The sequence below is a fragment of the Babylonia areolata genome, chromosome 20 (genome assembly GCF_041734735.1).
Source record: "Babylonia areolata isolate BAREFJ2019XMU chromosome 20, ASM4173473v1, whole genome shotgun sequence".
Lineage (NCBI taxonomy): Eukaryota > Metazoa > Mollusca > Gastropoda > Neogastropoda > Buccinidae > Babylonia > Babylonia areolata.
Window position 1 is genome coordinate 48,139,726 of NC_134895.1, and position 22,225 is coordinate 48,161,950.

General features: G+C 40.6%; 1 protein-coding gene and 1 non-coding gene across 2 annotated transcripts; both read left to right on the plus strand.

Annotated features, from left to right (window-relative positions):
• The first annotated feature begins 567 nt into the window (after nucleotides 1-567).
• LOC143294678 (ribonucleases P/MRP protein subunit POP1-like) lies at nucleotides 568-21,723 on the plus strand. Its single transcript, XM_076606068.1, has 7 exons — nucleotides 568-723; nucleotides 2,932-3,116; nucleotides 3,480-3,722; nucleotides 7,629-7,716; nucleotides 13,245-13,997; nucleotides 15,763-15,912; nucleotides 18,906-21,723. Exons 1-7 carry the CDS (start codon nucleotides 582-584, stop codon nucleotides 20,246-20,248), a joined length of 2,904 nt encoding a protein of 967 aa, XP_076462183.1. The 5' UTR covers nucleotides 568-581; the 3' UTR covers nucleotides 20,249-21,723.
• Nucleotides 14,904-14,975, plus strand: Trnas-gga (transfer RNA serine (anticodon GGA)). Its single transcript has one exon. It is a non-coding gene; the product is annotated as a tRNA-Ser (tRNA).
• Nucleotides 21,724-22,225: the final 502 nt, after the last annotated feature.

Sequence of the window (22,225 nt, forward strand, 5' to 3'; positions counted from 1 at the left end):
AGCAGTCTGGCGATTTTGTTTGCTTCACTGAGTCAGTGTTTGCCCGCGCGCGCTCAGGTTGTATGTGTGCATGCCGTGGTGTCGCGTCACGGTGTGTGTGTGTGTGCGCGCGCCTTTGACCGGCTAGGACAGTGATCCACCGCACCAGAGCCGGCCTCCGGCCCCTCTCTCTCTTTCTGTCTCACACACACACACACACATATAGAACCGAAGACGCTGCTGAAGTTCTCAACAGTGCGTACAAAAAAAAGAATATAACATATTCCAGACGAGATTTTCTCCTCGCCCGCCAGTACCGGTAAAAAGATGCATTAAATTGCATATTGGAAACACGGACGAAGAAAAAATTATGTAACATGTCCGTGATTGGAAAAGATAAACGAAAACGAATATGATATTATTAAATATAGAAGATCAAACAAAAACTTCTCAATCAAATTTACGAGTAAAATACAGTGTTTCTGTCCACATTATTTTTATTATCTTGATTTCGACAACACGATTGTTTCGTTTCTAGTTCATCCTTTCTTTTGCGACGAACGAGATTTGTCGAGACTTGCTATCCACGTGGAAGATTAGTAATGGCGAGTAGCAATGGAAAACGACAGCGAAACGCCGACAAGCATGAAGAGAACCCACGGACCCCCAAGCAACGATGCTTGCGACAGAATGAACAAGCGTCCCTCTCCCAGTCCTTGTCGGAGGCCGACTCTGTCCCACTCGGTAAGAAATAAGTCTTTTCGCAGTTAAAATATGTTAACGTTTTCCCTGTTTAAAAAGTGTATAAATTATTATCAATAGTACTATTACTATTTGTACAAAGTGTTGAGATTTGATTTGATATGGATACTTGTAGTTGTAAAGCGCCTATCCTCGGTCGGAGACCAAGCTCTAAACGCTGTACAAACTCGGGGTCATTCGCACAACAGGCTGCCTACCAGGGTAGAACCAACTGACGGCTGCCATTGGGCGCTCATCAGTCGTTCCTGTCTGTGTCGTTCAGATTTCAGGCGCACACACACACTCCGACAGACATGCAGAATTTTACGTGTTTGACCGTTTGTTGTTTATTTGTTTGTTTTTTTACTGCCTGACATGGAATACAGGATCTATAACATGTGTCAGTCTGGGGATCTCTCAGTGGATCCGCTATTTTCAGTGGAAACTTAAGCAGATGATTTCAAAGGGAAAAAACTTTTTTCAGGGAAAAGTTTTTTTTTGGGGGGGAGTCGTAGCAGAAACTGAATTATTGTTTTGGCTTTCAGCAGAGACCCCCCAAACCTCAGAAAAATCACTAATTTCATTTTTGCCAAGGGCACCCCACAATAGGGTGTTGCCAATGCACCCCACCAGGGGTCCAAGGCAGCCCCTGGACTGCGGCCGATTTTCAGAGGAAACTCTCCAGGACAATTCCCAGCCTGATGCATATTTGATATTCAGCATGTGTATACACACAAAGGGGGTTCAGGCACTAGCAGGTCTGCACATGTTGACCTGAGAGATCGGAAAAATCTCCACCCTTTACCCGCCAGGTGCCGATACCAAGATTTGAACCTGGGACCCTTTGATTGAAAGTCCAACACTTTTACTTCTCAGCTGTTGCGCTGGTTGACACCCCCCAGGCTTTCCATCTTCTCCACCCCCTCCTCCTCAGAATACGCCCCAGTTTGTGTTGTACTTCCTCCCCCTTCAGTTTTAAACTATTGTAAATCTCTCCATACCTGTCCCAATGTGTAAGTCTTGATTTATTTTTCTCAAAGTTTGTATTGTTCACCTCTTACTTTTACTCGTTTTGGTTTTGGTTTACTTAGAAATCAAGTTTTACTTAACTCACTAGTTTAGTGTTTTCGTCTGCTACAACCCAGCATTGCTAAGCATTGAACATGAGTCTTGCGAAAGCTATCATGACAAGTTGAATTTAAAGCGCCTCCTTTTCCAAATGGACTTGTCACTCTGGAAATAAAGTTGGTAGATTCTTGGATTATATCTAGACACTGGCAATTGAATGGGCATGCATTGTGACAACAAAAAAAAGCAGTCTCAGCTTAGTTCTGCCCACAGAAGCAATCAATTATCATGCTTATGCCAGAGAGGGGAGGAAGAATGCAGAACTTTAAGCATTCCTGGGTATTATATATATTACCTGCATTAAAATAATTCTACAGTCCCATTTTCATCATTAATTATGATTATTTGTTACACATTCTGCAATCTGGCTGGTGCCTCTTGTATAACTTGTGAATTACACATGAGGAACCCAAAAGAAATGTGCACATCCCAGCCAATGACTGTGATAAGACACTTTGTGTGGAATGTAACCATCAGGTCATCATTAACCACTTTGGTAATAAACTATTAAGAGATGAAATAAACAAAATAAGTTCTGATGGAAAGAAACTTGCTGTTTTGTTAGGTTTCGACTAGGTTTTGACATTGTCGATAAAATTTTAGGCAGTGTCCACAATTTTCCCCCTCAGAATGGATTGAGAAGCGTTAACAAGGTGTGGACATTCACTCTGCCAGTCACATAGGGTGGAGGGGAAGAAATGTGGATATTGCCACATTTTCCCATAGGCTTAAGATTATGCAGTACTAGGACTTCTGATTCAGTAATCTGAACTTCAGCTATAAATTGATGGCAAAGTAAGAGTAATAATTTACTATTTAGATTTGCCCACTGATTCAGCCTAATGAACAAGATAAAGCAAGTAACTTCAGTTCTAAAACCAGTAAAAGCTGATACTTCAATAATCAGAATAGACTGTGCAAGTGACTGGCATGCTTATCAGATACAGATTTTTTTATTTAAAATTTTTTTTTTTTTTTCAAATGGTGCAGGTGATGGCAACTAAAATTACTTGTCTTACATCTTTCCATTGTTCTGGAACAGGGGTTGATATTTTGACCTGTTATGATTATTGTGTTTGACAGAAGTGTCAGTTGCAAAGTTTGCGGAGAGTCGTGCCAGGGAGCTGGAGGCTTTGGCAAAAGCAGTGGAGCATGTTGGCGGAAATAAACTGTCATTCCAGCGTCTTCCTAAACACATGAGACGACGTGCCATGAGCCACAACATCCGGCGTATCCCTCAGCGGCTTCGACAGAAAGCACAAGCAGAGGTATGAAGAGGATTTGTGGACTTTTGAGTTTAACAATTATTTAATCTGGGAATCGGCAAACTGTTAAACAAAATCTTTTGTAAACTTTTATGGTGAATTTCTGACTGCTGCACCTCATGTAGTGATTTTTTGCCTTCTGTGGTTTTTGATTATTGCAGTATGATTTTCTATGGATTTATTTTTGGTTTGACTTTGTGCATCCCACCCCCACACCCCTGGCTCCCTCCACAATCACGTCCTTGATTTGATACAAGTTGAGTGTTGAAAAAGATTTGTTTTTCTTCATCATTTGATACTTTACATTGATTCAGAGTATTTTTTTGTTTTTTTATTATTTTTAATTCACAACATTTCATACCACAGCTGGAGAAAAGGGAAAAGAAGGGTGCAAACAAACGTCCCAGCCGACGGTACCGGCGGCGTCCTAGCAATCTGCTGTCAGAGTACCAGCGACGTCAACGGCAGCACATGTGGCTGGAAACGCACATCTGGCATGCCAAGCGGTTCAAGATGACGACAGCATGGGGATACCGGCTCCCTGTCCACCCCAGTGACAAAAGTCTGAGAGCTTGCTACAGAGCCACCACGTACCACTGTCTGTTGCAGGTGAGAACAGTATGGTGCAGGTGTGCAGTATTAAAAAATATGTATATTGCAAGGCTGAAATATTTTTACAAAGCCACCATGTATCACTGTCTGTTACAGTTAAGAACAGTGTGACAAAGGTGTGCAATTTCTTTGATATGTTTAATGAGGAAGGTGGTAGATTGGTTAAGAATAAGATGTTCATCTGCCAAGGCAGTGTCCGTAAGGGTCTGAGTTGTATTCCTGCTTTTGCCCTTTCTTCCAAGTTTGACTGGAAAAATCAAACTGAGTGTCCAGTCATTCAGATGAGACGATAAACAGAGGTCCTGTGTGCAGCATGCATTTGGCGCTCTGAAAAAGAACCCAGGGTAATAAAAGGGTTGTCCTCTGGCAAAATTCTGTAAAAGAAATCCACCATGATAGGTACACAGATATGCATGCACTCAAGTCCTGAATAAGTGCATTGGTTTATGCGGCTGGTCAGGCGTCCGCCCAGCATATGTGGTGTAGCGTATTATGGATTTATCCGAACACATTTACGCCTCCTTGAGAAATTGAAATTGAAAGGCTGAGAGCTAATTTCAGAGTTACTGTGTACCAGTGTCTGTTGCAGGTAAGAATAGTTTGATACAGGTGCGCAGTATTTTAAAAAAATGTTGAAAGGCTGAGAGCTTGTTACAGAGCCATTGTGTACCACTGTTACTGTGTGATGCAGGTGTGCAATATTTTATAAAATGTGTTGAAGGGCTGAGAGCTTGTGATAGAGAAACCAGGTACCATTGTCGCAGGTGAGAAGAGTGTGGTGCTGGTAAATAATATTAATTAAAATAATAAGTTGAAGAGCTGAGAGCTTGTACCAGCACCAGATTCCACTGTTTGTTGAGGATACAGGACCCCAGTAATCAGGTGCAACATGACCCAAAATAAATTGAATATTTAGGGCTTGTTACACTATGGTTACTTGTCTGTACTGTCAGTAAGTGTCATACATATACTGTTATGCACTTGAATTATTGTATATAACCAGCATGTGATGAGCTCTCACTGACACCTCTTATGATGGTTTATGTGATTTAACTTCCTGATTGGAATTCTCTGATGCTGGTTTCTTTACATACTCTTTCTTAGCCACCTTTTCTTCAGTTGAATAGATAAAGAACGAATTACTTCTCTTGTAATATTCAGTGATGTGCTGCCAGTTTCTTTTTGAAATTTCGAAGGAAAGGATGAGGCAACGGATCTCTTTAGAGAAAGGAAGAAAGATTGCAAAGCCATGCTTTTGGCTGAATATTTGTTCATTTTTTGTCTGTGTATTACTTCCAAGTCATATTCTGAGATATATACTGAAGGAATGTGAAGAAAAGTGATCATTAATCAGTTGGATTGACAGGGTGTATGTGTAGAGGGATGAGTAGGGTGGGGGGTTGGCAGGAATTATTGATTTAGACAGGGTCTGGTAATAGATACATGATAGTGTCAATGAGAGAAGGAAGGAGAGACGGGGTCAATGATCATCACTTCATCACTTTGACCATGTTGTGGGTTTCTAAGAAATGTATCACCTGGCCTCAACTGGAGGTTTACACTAATGTCACTGAGAGAAAAATGTAATATAATTAAATATTAGTAGTAAAACTGGAAAGAAAAAGATAGATAGTATACAGCATTATCTGCACTAACTTGCACCAGCATATGATGAGTTTTTACTGACACCTCTTATGATGTTTTATGTGATTTAACTTCCTGATTGGAATTCTCTGACGCTGGTGTATTAAAACCAAAAGGGGGAGGGGGGGGGGGAAGCTTTCAGTGATGCTGTTTGAGAGGAGACTTGACATTCTTTTGTCCTTCACTTTCAGTTGGAGAGTGTTTCCATAATCAGCATAAAAATTTCAAAACTAATCCTTCACCGAAAGTCATAGATTTCTCCATGCTGTAGCATTGTAACTTAACATTGTAAGTATGTTGACATGCTGCACAAATTAAACCAAGTATTGTGACTTGTCAGTTATCCTGTCAATGTGTGAAATTTGGGAAAGAGCCAAAGTTTCCACTTTTGTACCCATTGATTATAGCCGTTGTGACTTTGTCTTCCAGCCTTGTCATCATTGTGTAATAATCACATTATTATGATAATCATTACTATTATTTTTTGCTACATTGTACCCCATCAGTGCAGCTGCACTGCAGTTTCTACGGACCAGCACCTCAACAGCTGAGTGCCCTGTCAGAGTCATTGTTCATCATACACAAAGCACACACATTGGTCATCATAAAAAAACACATGCAGTCCCCTTGAAAAAAATCTGTGAACAGTGGTGAGGCTAAAGCAAACATAGAAACAAGCTAAAAGCACCCACTGAGAATACATAGAGATCGTGAAACAGAGCATGCTTGATGTAAGGAACTATCCGAACTCCGTTCAACTAAGGGAAGCAATGAAGTGTTATGGATAAATCAGTACTGGGGGTGCAAAGTGTTAACCAGGTCATGATAAGGATAAATCAGTACTGTGTGTGCAAGGATGTAAATCAGTACTGGGGGTACAGAGTGTTAACCAGGTCATGATAAGGATAAATCAGTACTGTGTGCAAGGATATAAATCAGTACTAGGAGTGCAAAGTGTTAACCAGGTCATGATAAGGATAAATCAGTACTGTGTGTGCAAGGCTATAAATCAGTACTGGGGGTGCAAAGTGTTAAGTAGATCACTTGCTTATATTCTGATGCCATTGCTGTTGATTTTATGTGCCAACTAGTTTGGGCAGTCAGAAGTTACCATTTGGCCTTTTTCCCCCCCTCTCTCCTTTTGTTTGGAATTAATGAAGCTGTTTTTTGTTGCATTCTGTATATAAAACTTTTAAAGGAGCAGAAAGTGGTCGAACAGTGAAAACATAAAAATGGTTGCAACTGAAGTGATTGAATAAAAAATGAAGTATATCTGTAAAATGCCTTTAAGTGTTGTGCTTGATGTTGGAAAAATTTTCAGATATTTAAAAGATAATCATAAATAAATTGATAAATAGATAAATAATAAAAGGAATCCAGCAGATGATGAGACATCACTGACACCTCTTATGACTGACTGGTTGATTTAACTTCCTGTTTGGAATTATCTGATGCTGGTTTCACACATATTTTGTGGGATGCTGTTTTTTGGTTCAATAAAAATTAAAGAGACCCAAAGTATTTCTGTTTAGTGTGTCATTACTTAATTGTTGCTTGTTTAGGCTTACAGTTTGAACACTGAGGTGTGTTTCTTACACTAGTTAGGCAAGGTTTTTGCGAGACACCCTAGGAAGGTGCGTTTCTTTTTTCCACCTTGCTGCAAGAGGAGCTATTTTCTTACAAGTCGAGCTAGGCAGCATCAAAGCAACTGTGCCATGAGGAAAGAATAAAATCTACTTCCTGCCTCGCATTCATTTTTTTGCTCATGTACTCGCTTTTGCCACCAGCTCTCTTGCCACTAGCACTTGAGGGTGGTCATGAATAAAAAACACTTCTCTGGTCTCCCAAGCAAGTGCTAAATGACATCTATATATATATGTATATTTCTTCAGGGAGAAGATTGTGTCAGGTTGCTTATTTAGGCAGGCACTTTCCATCTTCAGAGGATGTTTCTTTTACTGTGTTAGGGGGATGAAATCAAGAAAGTTATTTTGCTTTGAAATGAATATGAACTTAGTTGAAGGCATCTCCCCAAACACATTACCACACAATAGTTCATGTGAGCCTGTACCAAGTTTGTGTCAAGCACTGACAAATCTGTGTAGTTAGCTCTCAAGTTTGAGAGTAGCAAAAGGTGACAACAGTCGATGCAGGCTTTTGAAGAGAGATAGAGAATGTGTGTGTTTGTTCACAAACCCTGTGAATTATAGAATTTTATGAAGTTGATAGTTTTCAGTGTGCAAAATGTTTGTGTTGCAGGATGTGTCCTACGAGTGCTGTATCCAGGTAAAAGGACCAGAACAGGTCATCCTGGACATGCTGAGCCACCTGACCAGCAAAGACACAGGTGACTGAATTAACAGCACTCTCTTTTGATCTGCAGTGTTGAACTAGGGTTGAAATCTTTGAATGAATCAATGTACAATGAAAGAAGCGAGCGTTAGTCATCTTTTTTAATTTTTATTTATTTTTTTTTATTATCTGCCTCTTTTGCAACATCTCCACTGGCTACCTGTCTCACACACAATAAAGTACAAGGTCAGCACTCTTACAAATGTATTCACAAATCTGCCCCTTCCTATCTCTGTGGCTACCTTCACCTCCACACTCCATCTCGCTCTGCGATCGGCTTCGGATCCAATCTGTTTACGCATTCCCAGATTCAAAGGCTCGACTGTTGGCCGCCGTTCTTTCTCTTTTTCTTGTTTTAGAGTTGTGCATGCATGTGAATGACTGGTGCAAAAGTGCTTTGATTTGTCTCTGCACAAGATTCAGTGCTATATAAATATAATAAATATTATTAATTATTATTATTATAGTGTGTTATATAGTTATATATATATGTATATATATACCGGTAAATGCAAAGATAGCTTTTCTGAATTTTTAGAAAATAATGATCATTAAACTTGATCTGTTTAATTTTAGTTTGCCCTATAAAGTTTTGTAATATTTTTGAAAAATTATTATTAAAACTTGGAGATGTTTTTAGGCTTGATGGCGTTCCCCATGGCAGTGTGAGAGAAGCTGTTGTGGTTTTAGACCATCACAGAGAAATGGCGCAGTCTTTCACACCCCTGTCTCACACTTCTGGTGACTCCATGAGGCCGGGGGATTTGCAGGCTGCTACACAATACGTACTGTTAAATATACTTTTTTTTTCTTTTTAGTATATGTTGTTTAGAGTTGAACCACATTTTTTATGTTTATCAACGGAGATAAGCTTTATCAATTATGTATTGGCCTTGTTCAATCAGTGTAATTACAGTAAGTCTGCAAGTGTCAGTAAGAATGCATAATAATTAAAGTAAAGAATGTGTGGTTTGTGTGAAGTGTGATTAGTAGGTGGAAAAAGAAAATTTTGGTGAAGTGTGTTAGCACACAGCAAATGAAAAGAGAATGAAAATTTTCGTCATACCAGACATATCTCCGGGGAAAAAATTAAGTAGTTTTAGAAAGTTTGTTGTGATGATAATTTCCCTTCGTTAGAAGTGATAGGAAATAAGAGTAATAGGAGAAAAGAAAAGGGGAGAAAAAGACAAAAGGCTGCTAGGAACAAGCTTAAGATACAGGTGAAAAGTTGAATGGTAGTTGAGAGGATATTGATGTTGGTGGCGTTCCCCTGGCAGTGTGAGAGAAGCTGTTGTGGTTTTAGACCATTACATACAAACCGTGCAGTCTTTCAACCCCTCTGTCTCACACTCTTTGCAGGCTGCTACACATTACATACAGTTTATATTGTGTATACACACACACACACACATATATATATATATATATATATATATATATTTTTTTTTTTTTTTTTTTTTTTAGTATGAGTTGGACCATTTTCTGTTTGTTTCCCAAGGGAGATAATTAGGCTTTATGTATAAAAGCCTTGTTCAGTGAGTGTCATTTCAGCAAGTCTATGTCTAGAAGAATGCACAATAATTACATAAAGAATGTATGGTTTGTGTAAAGTGTGATGAGTTAGGGGAAAAAGAAAATTTAGGTGAAGTGAGTTAGCACACAATAAATGAAAAGAATAAAAAATTTTGTCACACCAGACATTTACGGGAAAAAAATTAAATAGTTTTAGATAGTTTGTTGTTGTGATGATGATTTCCCTTCGTTATAAGTGATAGGAAATAAGAGTAGTAGGAGAAAACAAAAGTAGGAACAAAGACAAAAGGCTGCTAGGAACACGTTCAAAAAGGTGAACAGTTAAATGAGAGATAATTGATGTTGATGGCGTTCCCCATGGCAGTGTAAGAGAAGCTGTTGTGGTTTTAGACCATCACAGAGAAATGGCGCAGTCTTTCACACCCCTGTTTCACACTTCTGGTGACTTCGTGAGGCCGGGGGATTTGCAGGCTGCTACACATTACATAAAGTTAAGTTTTGTTTTTCCAGTATGATTATCTGTTATCTAGAGTTGATCCAGATGTTTATGATTACTAAGGGAGATGATTAAGATTTATGTTAAGGTATATGTAGCATCCGTTTGTCATTGTTGCTTCAGCAAGGTGTGTAGGTGTGTACTTGTGAGAATGGACAATAATCAGTGAAGAATGGGTTATTTGTGTGATAGGTGTTGGGATGGAAAACATTTTTTTTCTTGTGAAAAGAGTATGTATGAAATAAGTGAAAAGGCCAAAATGGAAATGTCACACAAAACACCTCAAAGAAAGATTTTTTTTTTTTAAATGGTTTGTGATGGGGTGTGTGTGTATTCCAGTGTTAAAAATTATGGAAAATAAGCTTTGGAAAGAAGGGGGAAAATTAAAACACATACAGGTGAAAGATGAAGTTCGGTAGTTGAAAAGATATTGATGTTGATGGCGTTCCCCATGGCAGTGTGAGAGAAGCTGTCGTGGTTTTAGACCATCACAGAGAAATGGTGCAGTCTTTCACACCCCTGTCTCACACTTCTGGTGACTCCATGAGGCCGGGGGATTTGCAGGCTGCTACACTCTTGACAGTCACTCGTATATTCCCACCATAAAACAGGTATGGATAGGATGCTGAGACAATGTGGGGGGATTGCTGGTTTTTCGGGTTTGGGGTTTGTTTTTTTTAAATATTTTTTTAAAGTGTTAATAAAACAGTGAAGCTGACTTGCATGACAGATTAGTTGTGACCATTGGTGATGCATGCAATTTTTTTGCTCAAGTAGAAAGATATCGGTAGCCACGGTTATGATTAAAATGATCATCTGTTGAATTTTGTATTTTGAATTAGTTTGGTGTTGTTGATGACATTGGTCCACATGCTTTGAAAAAAAAAGAAAAGAAAATCATATGACTTTACATGCTAATATTGTTAATGGAGACTGTAAGAGATTGATGGTGTTCCTCCTACAGCAGTGTGAGAGGACTGTTTGTGACATGAGGTTTCACACCATCATAGAGCAATGCTGCAGTCTCATCTTGCTCTGTCTCATGGTGATTCGTTGAGGCTGGAGAACGTACAGGCTGCTACACACTGGTTCGTTAATACCTGCGTTACTGTTAGTCTCATGGTTCTGTTTGGGCAAACATCCTCTTATTTTTTCTCTCTTCCTTAAAAAAAAATATATATATATATATTCCCCCTTCCCATCCACAATTTTATTTTTGCCTTTCTCCTTTTGAAAGTTACTCTGCTCCTAAGAGGCAAGTGCTGCAGATAGGAGTAAATTGGAAACTATTTCAAATAATTAACATAGCTTTACTTGAGTTACTGATGGATCCATGCTTGAGAAACCAGCCAGCAGATGATGAGCCTTCACTGACACCTCTTATGACTGACCGGTTGATTTAACTTCCTGTTTGGAATTCTCTGATGCTGGTTTTGCAAAATGCTTGTTCAGCTGTTGCTTTTTGATTTAAATGAAAGGACATGTCCCCATGAATTTCTGATTTGACGTAAACAAGTTGTCACAAAGTTTGGCCAAGCCGAGCAAATCATTTGGGCTAGTTTGCTTTATTTTGACATTGTAAGTATATTTAAATTAACCAAACTGTGTGCATAGCACAAACTCCCCATGTTGGTTTACCGACTGAAATCCAGTTGTCATCAGAGCTAGTGTAGGGTCCCTGGGAGAATTTCTTATGGTGAGATTATCATTATGTGCAGGTGGTTTTTTGTATCTGCTGACTTAGCTGAGGACATGCTGTACATTACATCACATAACAGTACTTCCATATAAGTTGTGGGTTAGAAGAAATGGAGGGTTTGATTGGGGCAAAGTGTTACTGTGAAGTTTCCAGCTGGCCTTGCTGCCATTGCAGCCTCTTCTTCAACAGTCTCCCTCACTCTGATAATAGGTGCTTTCTTTATAAATTCATGGCTGGCTCTCTCTTACCCAGACCCAGTTCTCCTCACCTCACCTGCTTCCACCCTTCTTCCTCTGTGTGTATTTGTTTGTGAAAATGCAGATGATTTCTCAGCTGAGTTTGAAAAGGGACATAGGTTTTTTCATTGTTGATGTTATTGTTCGTTAAAAGAAATTATTTTTCAATCATTCATGCTTTGAGATGAGCATTTGTTCACAGTGATTTCCTCCTGCATGTTAGTATTTTAACTAAGTTAAATTCTGATTGCTTCAAAGGATAGCTGTAAAACTGCTTAAACAGAATCCCTTCAGCAGTGAAAGCAGTTTGCAAATTCATCTTCCCTCAGTACCTGTTAGCAAATTTTTTTAATAGATTTACCTGTTAGCAAATTTTTAAATAGATTAGACTTGGTTTAACATCGTCTGAAACTTTTTGTCATTCTGATAAAAGGGAATGCAATTTGCAACATTTCTGCAATATTGTTCTTGTTTTATGCGGAATTTTTTTTTTTCCTAAAATGAACAGTCAAACGGCAAACATTGAAAGTGGAGGCATGAGACTTGAATCCAGTTCCCGGTCTGCCAGGGCCAGCTGGTCCTTAAATCTTATCAACATATAAAACATGTTAGACTGTCATCCTGTGAATGTCAGCCTCACCTCAGTTTTTTGGTCTCTGAAGAGGCATGTCATTTAACAGCTAGGTAAAGAAAGAAGTCCAGCAGATGATGAGCCTTTACTGACACCTCTTATGACTGATTGCTTGATTTAGCTTCCTGTTTGGAATTCTCTGATGCTGGTCTTACCTGTAACCAGGTTGCATTTCAGTTTAAATGGAGTTGTGAAAGGTTGGAAAAGCAGAACAATTTGTGTACTTGAACAGAAAATTATGACGTCATGATGCAGAGTTGATAAATCCAACATCAGCTAATGTTCTGAGTGAGAAGATGAAGTGCAGATGAAATGGAAGATGGTTTGGGGACATTTGGTGGGTCCAGTGGAAAGGAGCAATACAGGTGCCCACAAGCACCATTGATAGACTTGCAACTGACTGCAGAATTTTAGTTTATTGGTGTCATGAATGTAAATTATCAGCTTTTTTTGTAACTGGTCAGAGTTGGGAAATGTAAGGTGCACAAGACATATCTTTCTTGACTTTAGGACACTTTTCTCATGCACTGAGTATCTTGTAAAAATTGATGTCAGGGGAGATGGAATTGCTTTACAGGATAGGCCATCATGGGGCCTTTAGTTTGTTTTTTGCTTGTGGAATTTCCCACAGCTTTATCAAGATGTTCCTGTACCCCACCTTTCCACTGTTGAGTATTGAGAGTATTTTCACTCCCACTCCTGAAGCCAACATTGTTGCTTTCAAAGAAAGATTTTCTGTGTTTCTGTGCCATCATTATTTATTGGACTGCACAGTTTGAAAACATTTTTTTTTAGACTTGACAAATTTGATTGAAAGAAAAGGCATTACTTGGTCTTGAGAGAGAGTAACGTTTTACTGTATTAGGGGTTGTACATAGTTTTTGTTTTTTAATGCAGTGATGACAATTGGAAGGGTGCCTTGTGACAGGTCTGACGTTCGGAGCGCGGGTGACCATCACAGGCCGGAGGTGGGGGCAGGTGATGATGTATACGTATGACACCTACCCCCGGGGGGCGGTGGCCCCCATTACCTTTCTGTGGCAGTCTGGCGGCCAGCAGTGCACAGCAGTGGGCAGGACACACAGCGCTGACCCCTGCACAGGGGAGGAAAACCACCAGGTCCGGCTGTTGTGGATGTGGTGCCACCCTGCCAGCTATGCTCAAGTGTGGACTCAGCTCACCAACGCTTGTGCTCGACAGGTTGCGGCATCAGCCGGCATGGTAGATGAGAAAGATGTGACCGTCACCCAACCATGTGATCTGAAGGCGGCCAGCCATTCGCCACAAGGTGGGACCAAAGTTCACTTCGGACAGCTACAGCTCTGTAGCCTGAAAGATCAGCTGATCAAACTCCGCTTGACGGGGCCAGCATCGAATCTGATCCTGTCGGAGACGTTGAAACCAGCAAACATTTATTCTGAAAAGAAGCGCTCAGGAACCAGCAGTGGAGACAGTTCAGGAGAGAGCAGGAGCGGTTCAGGAGAGAGCAGGTGGTGGCAGAAATACTACGCTGCTGAAAGGAAGGGGGAGGAGTTTGGTGCGCAGACGTCAGCATGGGAGCGTGTGGCCAAGTGCCAGTCGCCGGGTGAAGTGCCTCCCAGGGCCGTGGTGGCTCTCACCGTGCGTGACACTCGTCTGCTGCTGCCCTCTGTCCGCACCAAGGCTGCACTGGACCAGGCTGGTAAGGAGGAGGATGCTGGGTATGGATGATCAGGGTTCGTACACAGTCATGGAGAGACGGAAAAGTCTTTAGAAAAGTAAGAGAAACATTTCCAGGGCTGCTGGTAAGAAAAACATTTCCATGGCTGGAATTATCTTAAGTAAGAGAAACTTTTCTATTATTTTAGTGTTATTTTCCTCCATATTCACAATTGATTTAGGATGCTAAAATATTGAATTTTGTTTGGTCACACTTGTGGGAACCCTGAATATTGCTGAAACAGCAGTATGTCATCAGTCCATTGGAACTTTTGCCTGATTTGTTCCTACATTGGTTTCAACTGTCTGTTTGAAAGTGCACATTGTGTGTCTGCATTTATCTTTTGTGCATCAGTGCATGTTTCTGAATTTATTTTCAAAAATTACTTTAAGCTTAAAAAAGTTCCTGATAGAAAATGGTCTAATTGGCTTAAAGTCTGTACTGTGTCAGGGGTTTTAAATTCTTGTTTAGATTTACAAAACTAGAAAGGCATTCTAAAAATATACTGCACTTAATGGAAATGAAATGACTGGATGCATTAACTTGGTCAGAAAATTCCTCTATTTTATTTTTTGATATTTTTATTAGTTTTAAAAATTATTATTTCAAGTATGGGTTGCTTTTTCCCTTCAACATTCTTGTGTCAACCAGGATGGGCAAGAAGAAACAACATACATTTGAAATAAATGTTACTAAGAACAGGTAAATTTATATCCATACATATACTGTGCAAACAGTGAAACGTACACAGTGCATGAACTGTTATTCTGTCACACACACACCACACACACACACACCACACACACACAAATTGGTCAAAGGCGGGGGGCCACATTGTTGAGACAGGTGCCAGGTGACAGAGGAGCAGGCTGCTGCTGACAGAGCAGAGGCTGGGTAGCTCAGTGGCAGAGCACTGGAACTGGAGCTCCAGGGGTGCAGGTTCGACTCCTGCCCCAGTCCTTTGTCAGCAGCTATCATTGGAATAGAGAGGTTGACGAGAAACACAATACTCATATGTTAGCACTGAACATAGTTGCGTCAGTTATTACACTTCATACAAATGCAAGCACAGTGAAAAAACAGCACAGGGTGTGCTGGTTTACAGTGGTTATCACTATGATAATTAATATCAGTGCGGGTTATATCAGTGTGGGTTTATACAACTGACAGTTTTTCAACAATATTTAAGTACTAATGAGACTTAATCTTTTTCCACCAATAAACATGGACAATGAGTGTGTTTGGTAGAGTCTGAAACACAGTATCTGTGGATCTGGACAGGTTAGTGCTTGATTGGCAATCTTTTATGTTAGGCATGTTTGAACAGTAACTAACTGCAGTCAATGTTTCAGACTATGATGGGCGCATTAGTCGGGTGCATCCAATTCCCATTACAGCAGTCTTAGGTTTAAATCCTGACAGTGTCTGATGACTTAGGGACTAGGTATTTGTTGTTGTTGAATTTATCAATCATTAAGTTGACCTTTTGGGGTTTTACTTTAACACTTGTTGAGACTTGTTGATTTGGGTGAAGGTGAAATTTGCAGCCCAGAGATGCAGAAGAAAAATCCCTGACTAAAGATTTAAGTTGTGCCAGCGTGACAGGTCTATGTAGGATCAGGCGTCTGCTCCCTCCTCCCCCACATCCCGCTCTACATTTTTCAAGCAGATGAGTAGCGAATTGGTCAGTCCACAATCCACACTTTGATGCCTTCCTTAAGCTCGTCTGATTTATGTGCTTGAACAGATTCAGCTGCAGAGGTGATGACCTGGGATCATTTACCTGCAGAAACCGCAGTATCGCCGCTGATGGATGAAGCTGTACGTGAGGAAGTCACTCGAACCAAAATGACGGAACAAGATATCAACAGACGTCGTTCCAAAGTGCTTGTGCCTGGTATGTTTTGTAACATATTCCACTTTGTTGTCTGGTTGCATTGTTGCACTGAGTGTGTGTAAACATTTCCTTATTCATGCTTTAATTTCACCTTCCCCCTCTCACTTTCCTCTCTTCTAGTTCGTATACCTTCATATCCACCTGACCCCCATTTGAGATAAACAGTTAATTTTAGAATTAAGACTTTTTAAATGATGTATTTGTATCTCAAACATTTGTGTATTGCTGTAGGTATTACTCTGTGGTGACAAATTTACTGTGATTATGATTGTGCAACGCCCTTCCTCCCCTTCCACACCCTCTCCCCCATCCCCTACCCCCTCTGCCATGGACCCCTTGCCTGTAGCTGACCTTGTTATTGATGGTCAAACAGTGGAGAGGGTCAATGAATATAGATATTTAGGGACCATCTTAGACAATAAGCTGACTTTTGACAGAAATGTTGATTCCATTCATAAGAAATGTCAGTCTAGAATTTTTTTGTTTTTGTTTACAGAAGCTTAGAAATGTTGGTATAAATTCAAATATTCTTCAAAGTTATTATCGATGTTGTATCGAGTCCGTGCTTACAGTTTCATTTATGTGCTGGTATTGAAGTTTGGGAGTAAGGAGTAAGTGTGTTTTGAACGATGCCATGAGTGTATGCAGTAAAATTGTGGGAGTGAAACAAGCTAGTATGCAAGAGCTGTATGAAAGTCGAGTGGTTAAAAAAAGCAGGCAGATAGCAACTGGCGACACCCATATTTTAGCAAAGTATTACGAGCTGTTGCCATCAGGACAACGCTACAGAACTTTTAAGTTGAAATCCAGAGCTCTGAAGACTTTTATTCCACGTTCAATCCACCTTTTTAATTCTTGAGAACTCTGTGTGTGTGTGTGTGCGCGCGTGCATTCTCATGTGACGTGTGAAAGTCCGTGCATGATAGGCTGTACCTTGTTCTAGTTGTGGTGTGTGTGTGTGTGTGTGTGTGTGTGTTTACTGAGCTTAAAACGTGACAATTGGTTATAATGAATGTGCAATATGTAGGAAGAATAATGTGCAATATGCAGGATGAACGTACAATGAATATGTCTAATGCTAACGTCCATATTCTAAATATATTTCTGTTTAATAATTACGATGTAATAATTAATTGCAATGTTTTTAAAAGCAAATATGTGAAATGCTTTTATTTCAGAACATATGTTTATTACTCTTGTTTAATCAAGTTATCCGCGTGTGTGGGGTGGGTGGGGGGGTGCGGTGCGGGTGTGTGCTGATTATCTGGTTGTGGTTTTCCGCAATTCATCTTTATTCTGATCTTATCTATTATAATCAATGTGCAGTATAGTAGGCTATGTTTATAATTATATTCAAATAATGTTTCTTAATTCTTTCTGTTTTTACATTAAGAATACTAGTTATTACCTGCAGTGTGTGGATGTATGTATGAAACGATGTATGTGATATTTTTTTAACATTTGTATCTTCGTAATATTTGTAGGGACTGTTGTTGGCTTTTACAGTTATGGTCCCCATGTTGTTTACTTGTCTATGTTGTGATAATGCACCTGCCAAATTTCTCCAGTTGGAGATAATAAAGTTATCTTATCTTATCTTATCATTTGAGTTAATTTCTAAGATGGAATGACCATTTTTTATTTGTGAAAGAACTTAACTTTTTTTCTTTTTCCCTTTGAAGAGCATAAAGATTCAGACAATGAAGTTATTGATCAATTGATTTTGTTGTTCGCTGTCAGTGTTGTAAATCAGTCCATTGATTTTGCTGGTTGCAGTCAATGTTGTAGATCAATGGATTGATTTTGCTGGTTGCAATTAGTGTTGTAGATCAATGGATTGATTTTGTTGGATGCAGTCGGTGTTTTAGATCAATCAGTTTTGTTGGTCGCGGTCAGTGTTGTAGATCAATCAATTTTGTTGGTTGTGGTCAGTGTTGTAGATCAATCAGTTGATTTTGTTGGTTGTGGTCAGTGTTGTAGATCAATCAATTGATTTTGCTGGTTGCAGTCAGTGTTGTACTTGTAGATCAATGGATTGATTTTGTTGGTTGCAGTCAGTGTTGTAGATCAGTTTTGTTGGTTGCAGTCAGTGTTGTAGATCAGTCAATTGGTTTTGTTGGTTGTGGTCAGTGTCGTAGATCAATCAATTGATTTTGTTGGTTGTGGTCAGTGTCGTAGATCAATCAATTGATTTTGTTGGTTGTGGTCAGTGTTGTAGATCAATGGATTGATTTTGCTGGTTGCAGTCAGTGTTGTAGATCAATGGATTGATTTTGCTGGTTGCAGTCAGTGTTGTAGATCAATGGATTGATTTTGCTGTTTGCAGTCAGTGTTGTAGATCAATGGATTGATTTTGCTGGTTGCAGTCAGTGTTGTAGATCAGTCAATTGGTTTTGTTGGTTGTGGTCAGTGTCGTAGATCAGTCAGTTGATTTTGTTGGTTGTGGTCAGTGTCGTAGATCAATCGATTTTGTTGGTTGTGGTCAGTGTCGTAGATCAATCAATTGATTTTGCTGGTTGCAATTAGTGTTGTAGGTCAGTCAATTTATTTTGCTGGTTGCAATTAGTGTTGTAGATCAGTCAATTTATTTTGCTGTTTGCAGTCAGTGTTGTACCAACACTCCTCAGTGGAGGCCCAGGAGAGAAGCTCAGCACCTTTTGAATCATTAACGATGAATGTTTTGCCCGTCTTTGGTTATACTCACCTTTCCTTCCACAATGCCTGTTAACTTCTTGGTGTGAACTGGATGAAGAGACCAAGATTTGAGTTGAGGGCTGGTGAGAATGGATGGAGCAGACTGTGTAGATTTACCTTTTCCTTACTTACACACATACGCATACACAGTGACATACACTCACACACGCACACACAGACTACTTCTCTCCCTATTCTCTGTAAATTCAGTGGCAGTCTACATTAAGAACTCCCCACCCCAACCCCAACCCCCAAAATCTGTTTTCACAACGAATAATAATTTGTAAATTTCGTTCCAGGTTCAGTCCTCCAGCTGGGGGAGGAAGAGTCCAGACTTCCAGTGCTGCTACTCCAGCGCCCGGGCAGCCAGTCGCTCAGCAGTGGAGACAGGAACACAGCACGTTGTGGTGTTGGGAGTGGGTGGGACGTGGTGGCCCCCAAGGGGTGGGGGATGGCGCTGTGGGTAGCCATGGTGTACCGGGGGGCGCGGGTGGGGGGACTGCGCGAGGCCCGCAGTCTGAGCGTGCGGTCCTGCCAGCTGCACTTTCCCCACGACTTCCCCGACACCGCCGCCGGTCGTCAGGTGGGGCAGGACAACCGAGGCCTTGCCATCGACAGGTACGTGCGCCGTCCGCCAGCCAAGCGTGTTAACTACGGGCGGCTGGGTGTGGCCACTCCTTTCCTCGGCCCCTGGGCACAGCTGGTGGGAGAGTGGCAGAAGAGAGCTGGTGAAACTTTGAGCTTGGCTGGTGTGACGTTTGCCCAGGTTGACACCGATGCTTCAGGAAATGGAGCGCACGGTCATTCACAACGTCTGTCTGCTGAACAGACTCGGAGAGAAACACCCAGTGCAGGAGAGGCTGGAGAACCCAGTTCGTCAGGAGGAGGGGATTCCGCCAGTATGTGCGCAAGGTATCCAGATCCCTATATACTACGATGCCGACAGTTGCTGCGTGCTCTGCAGCAGGTCATGAAGTGTGCGGATCACAGGCGCTCTCGCGGTAAAGGTCAGGAAACCTCCAGCACAAGACTGTCGGCAGTTCTCAGTGCACCTTTGCATAACACATTGGTGCGTGAGCATCTTGGCAGCCTTGTCCCCGTTGCAGTGAACGGTCTGTCACGAGGGGTGCCGGTAGAGTGTGCGGCGATCTGCTTGCCCACAGTGTCAGACCTGGACCAGCTGGCAGGGGACTCCACATTTATGGGTCCTGTGGAACCTCTCCATCCTCACAGCAAGGTTAATGCTGTGAAAGCTGTGAAGAAGAAAAGAAAGCTCACACCCACATCTTTAGTCAGTCCCGGTGAACAAGGGGTCAGTGTGACAGGAGGACAAACTCCACACCTGATGAAGGCCAGCTCTGGCAACAAGGTCTCTCTCAATCACCGACAGCTGGAAGAGAAGAAAGAGCTGATGAAGGAACCTTCCACAGTTGTCAATACGGCAAGCCGCCTCATTGTCGGTTTTCTGACCAACGGTGATTTTGACCTGGGCCAAGGTCACGGGGCTGGGGTGGGGTTGTGTTCACTGGTGGGTCTGTTGGCTGTTATGAAGGACAGCCGTGTGAACAAACCACTGCTGGTGTTGGTCAGAAACCCCACGTCTCGACAGTACCGCTTTGCCACTCTCTCTGTCCTCTCTTGAGTGCATGGTTGTGGTGCTTATCCTGTATAGTTGCTGCTGGACTCTGCATTGCACAAGGTTTTGGTGTCAAGCAGCTGTAAAATGGGCAGAATTTTATCCTATCGGGAACATATTTATCAATTATCTATCCAAAGTTTCACTTTGTCAAACTATGGCCTAAAGTTATAAATCTTTTGATTATGGGTTGTTGTTTTTTTAATTTTTTTTTTTTTTTAGCTAAATTTGTTGCATTCAGCTTCAGACTTTTTTTTCTTATCATGAATTAACACCAGCAGTTGTTTACACCAGTCTTATCTCTGAGCCTTCCATTTGGCACAGTCAAAAAAGGATTTAGTTTCTTCTTGTGTACAAATGTAAAAAACAAAACAAAAAATATCATTAAACTGTAAGTGTAAGTCTATTGGTACATTACAATTGGCCTACATTGATTAAGCATTCTTCCTGTTGAACACTGACAGGCTGAAAGAGAACTTCTGTCTAGTATATATATATATAAAAAGGGAGTGAAAATAGCACAATAGTGTGGAGTGCACAAAAAAAGAACAGAAATAAGGGGAGTCCAAAAGGTGTAGAGGAGGGGAGGGGGCATGCTATTTGCAAAAGCCCATGCAATAATATAGCTTTTTGTATAAAAAAAGAAAAAAGAAAAAAAAAGAACATTGTGATGGTCTGTCTTTAATGAACAATGTGATGGTCATTCCCGTTAACAGGTTATATTGGCTATATTATGTCTGTAGATATAAAATATCACTTGCTCCTTGTTATCGTGATGTTGACCCATATGTGTTCTTGACAGGTGATAATTAAGCAAAGCCTTGTTGTATGCACAAAATTCATTGTTGTTCTGCCTTGTCATTTCTCATTATTATGTTGAAATGTATAGAAAATTTATGACAGCACTGTTATCATACAAAAGTTTCCTGCATCAGAATGTAAGGTTTCTGTAGACATTTTATGTGGTATGTTTCCTGCACCAGAAATTAAGGTTTCTTTAAACATTGTATGTGTTTGTGAATACAGAATAGTATCAGTAAATCCACTCTTCTTCTTAGCCAGTGACCTCAGATGCAATGGGGAGAATGCACATGACCATGCGGCTTGTCTTGTATTAGTCATATCACAATGCAGTTTCTGTAAATATTGTACAGGGTAACAAATTGTAAGAGGCTCTTGAAAACTTGTCTTCAGGATCAGCCAAGAACTGAAGTAGTACCATGAAGAATGAAATAGACTAATGCTATTGATGTGCATTGTTAATAATTTGGTGAAGACTGATGTTCATAATTTTGTGTAGGCTAATGTTCATAATTTTACTGATGTTGATGCTGATGTTCATAATTTTGTGTAGCAGAAAATATGCTTCACCTCCCATCAGTGTGTTTCTTGTTGGCCAAAAAATGAAAAGAGCCAGTTGAAAATAAAAAAATGATTTTTGTTGGACAAAAACAAATGAAAATAAAGCTGTTGAAAATGCATAGTTTGTTGTTCCTTTTATTGGACAGAAGTGTGAACAATATTCTAGTGTAAGTAATTTGAGAGTGTTGGTGCGAGCAGACATGAATTGTTATTGTGTATGAGCGTGTATGTCTGTGCATACAAATTTCTACACTAGCGTCATGTGTGGATGGGAACTATGTGTGAGTGTAACCACACAAATGCATGCACGTGCTTTGTGGGATGGAAATTATGTGCGTGTGTATGCATGTTTGTGTGTGTGTGTGCATGTGCATGAGTAACCGAGCTGATAGCACACACACGCACACACACACTCCGTAAATTACAGAAAGGGAGAAGAAAAAAACAGACTGACAAAGACAGAGGGATGGACAACTTCAGACAGACAGCTTCAACCAATACTTGAACAATGGTGTATTGATTTTCTGAACCTGCTGTTACTGTGGACGACTTTCACGAGCAGTTTTTTTTTGTTTGGGGGAGGGGGGGGGGGGAGTGTCCCTTTGCTAACCCTTCCCCCTC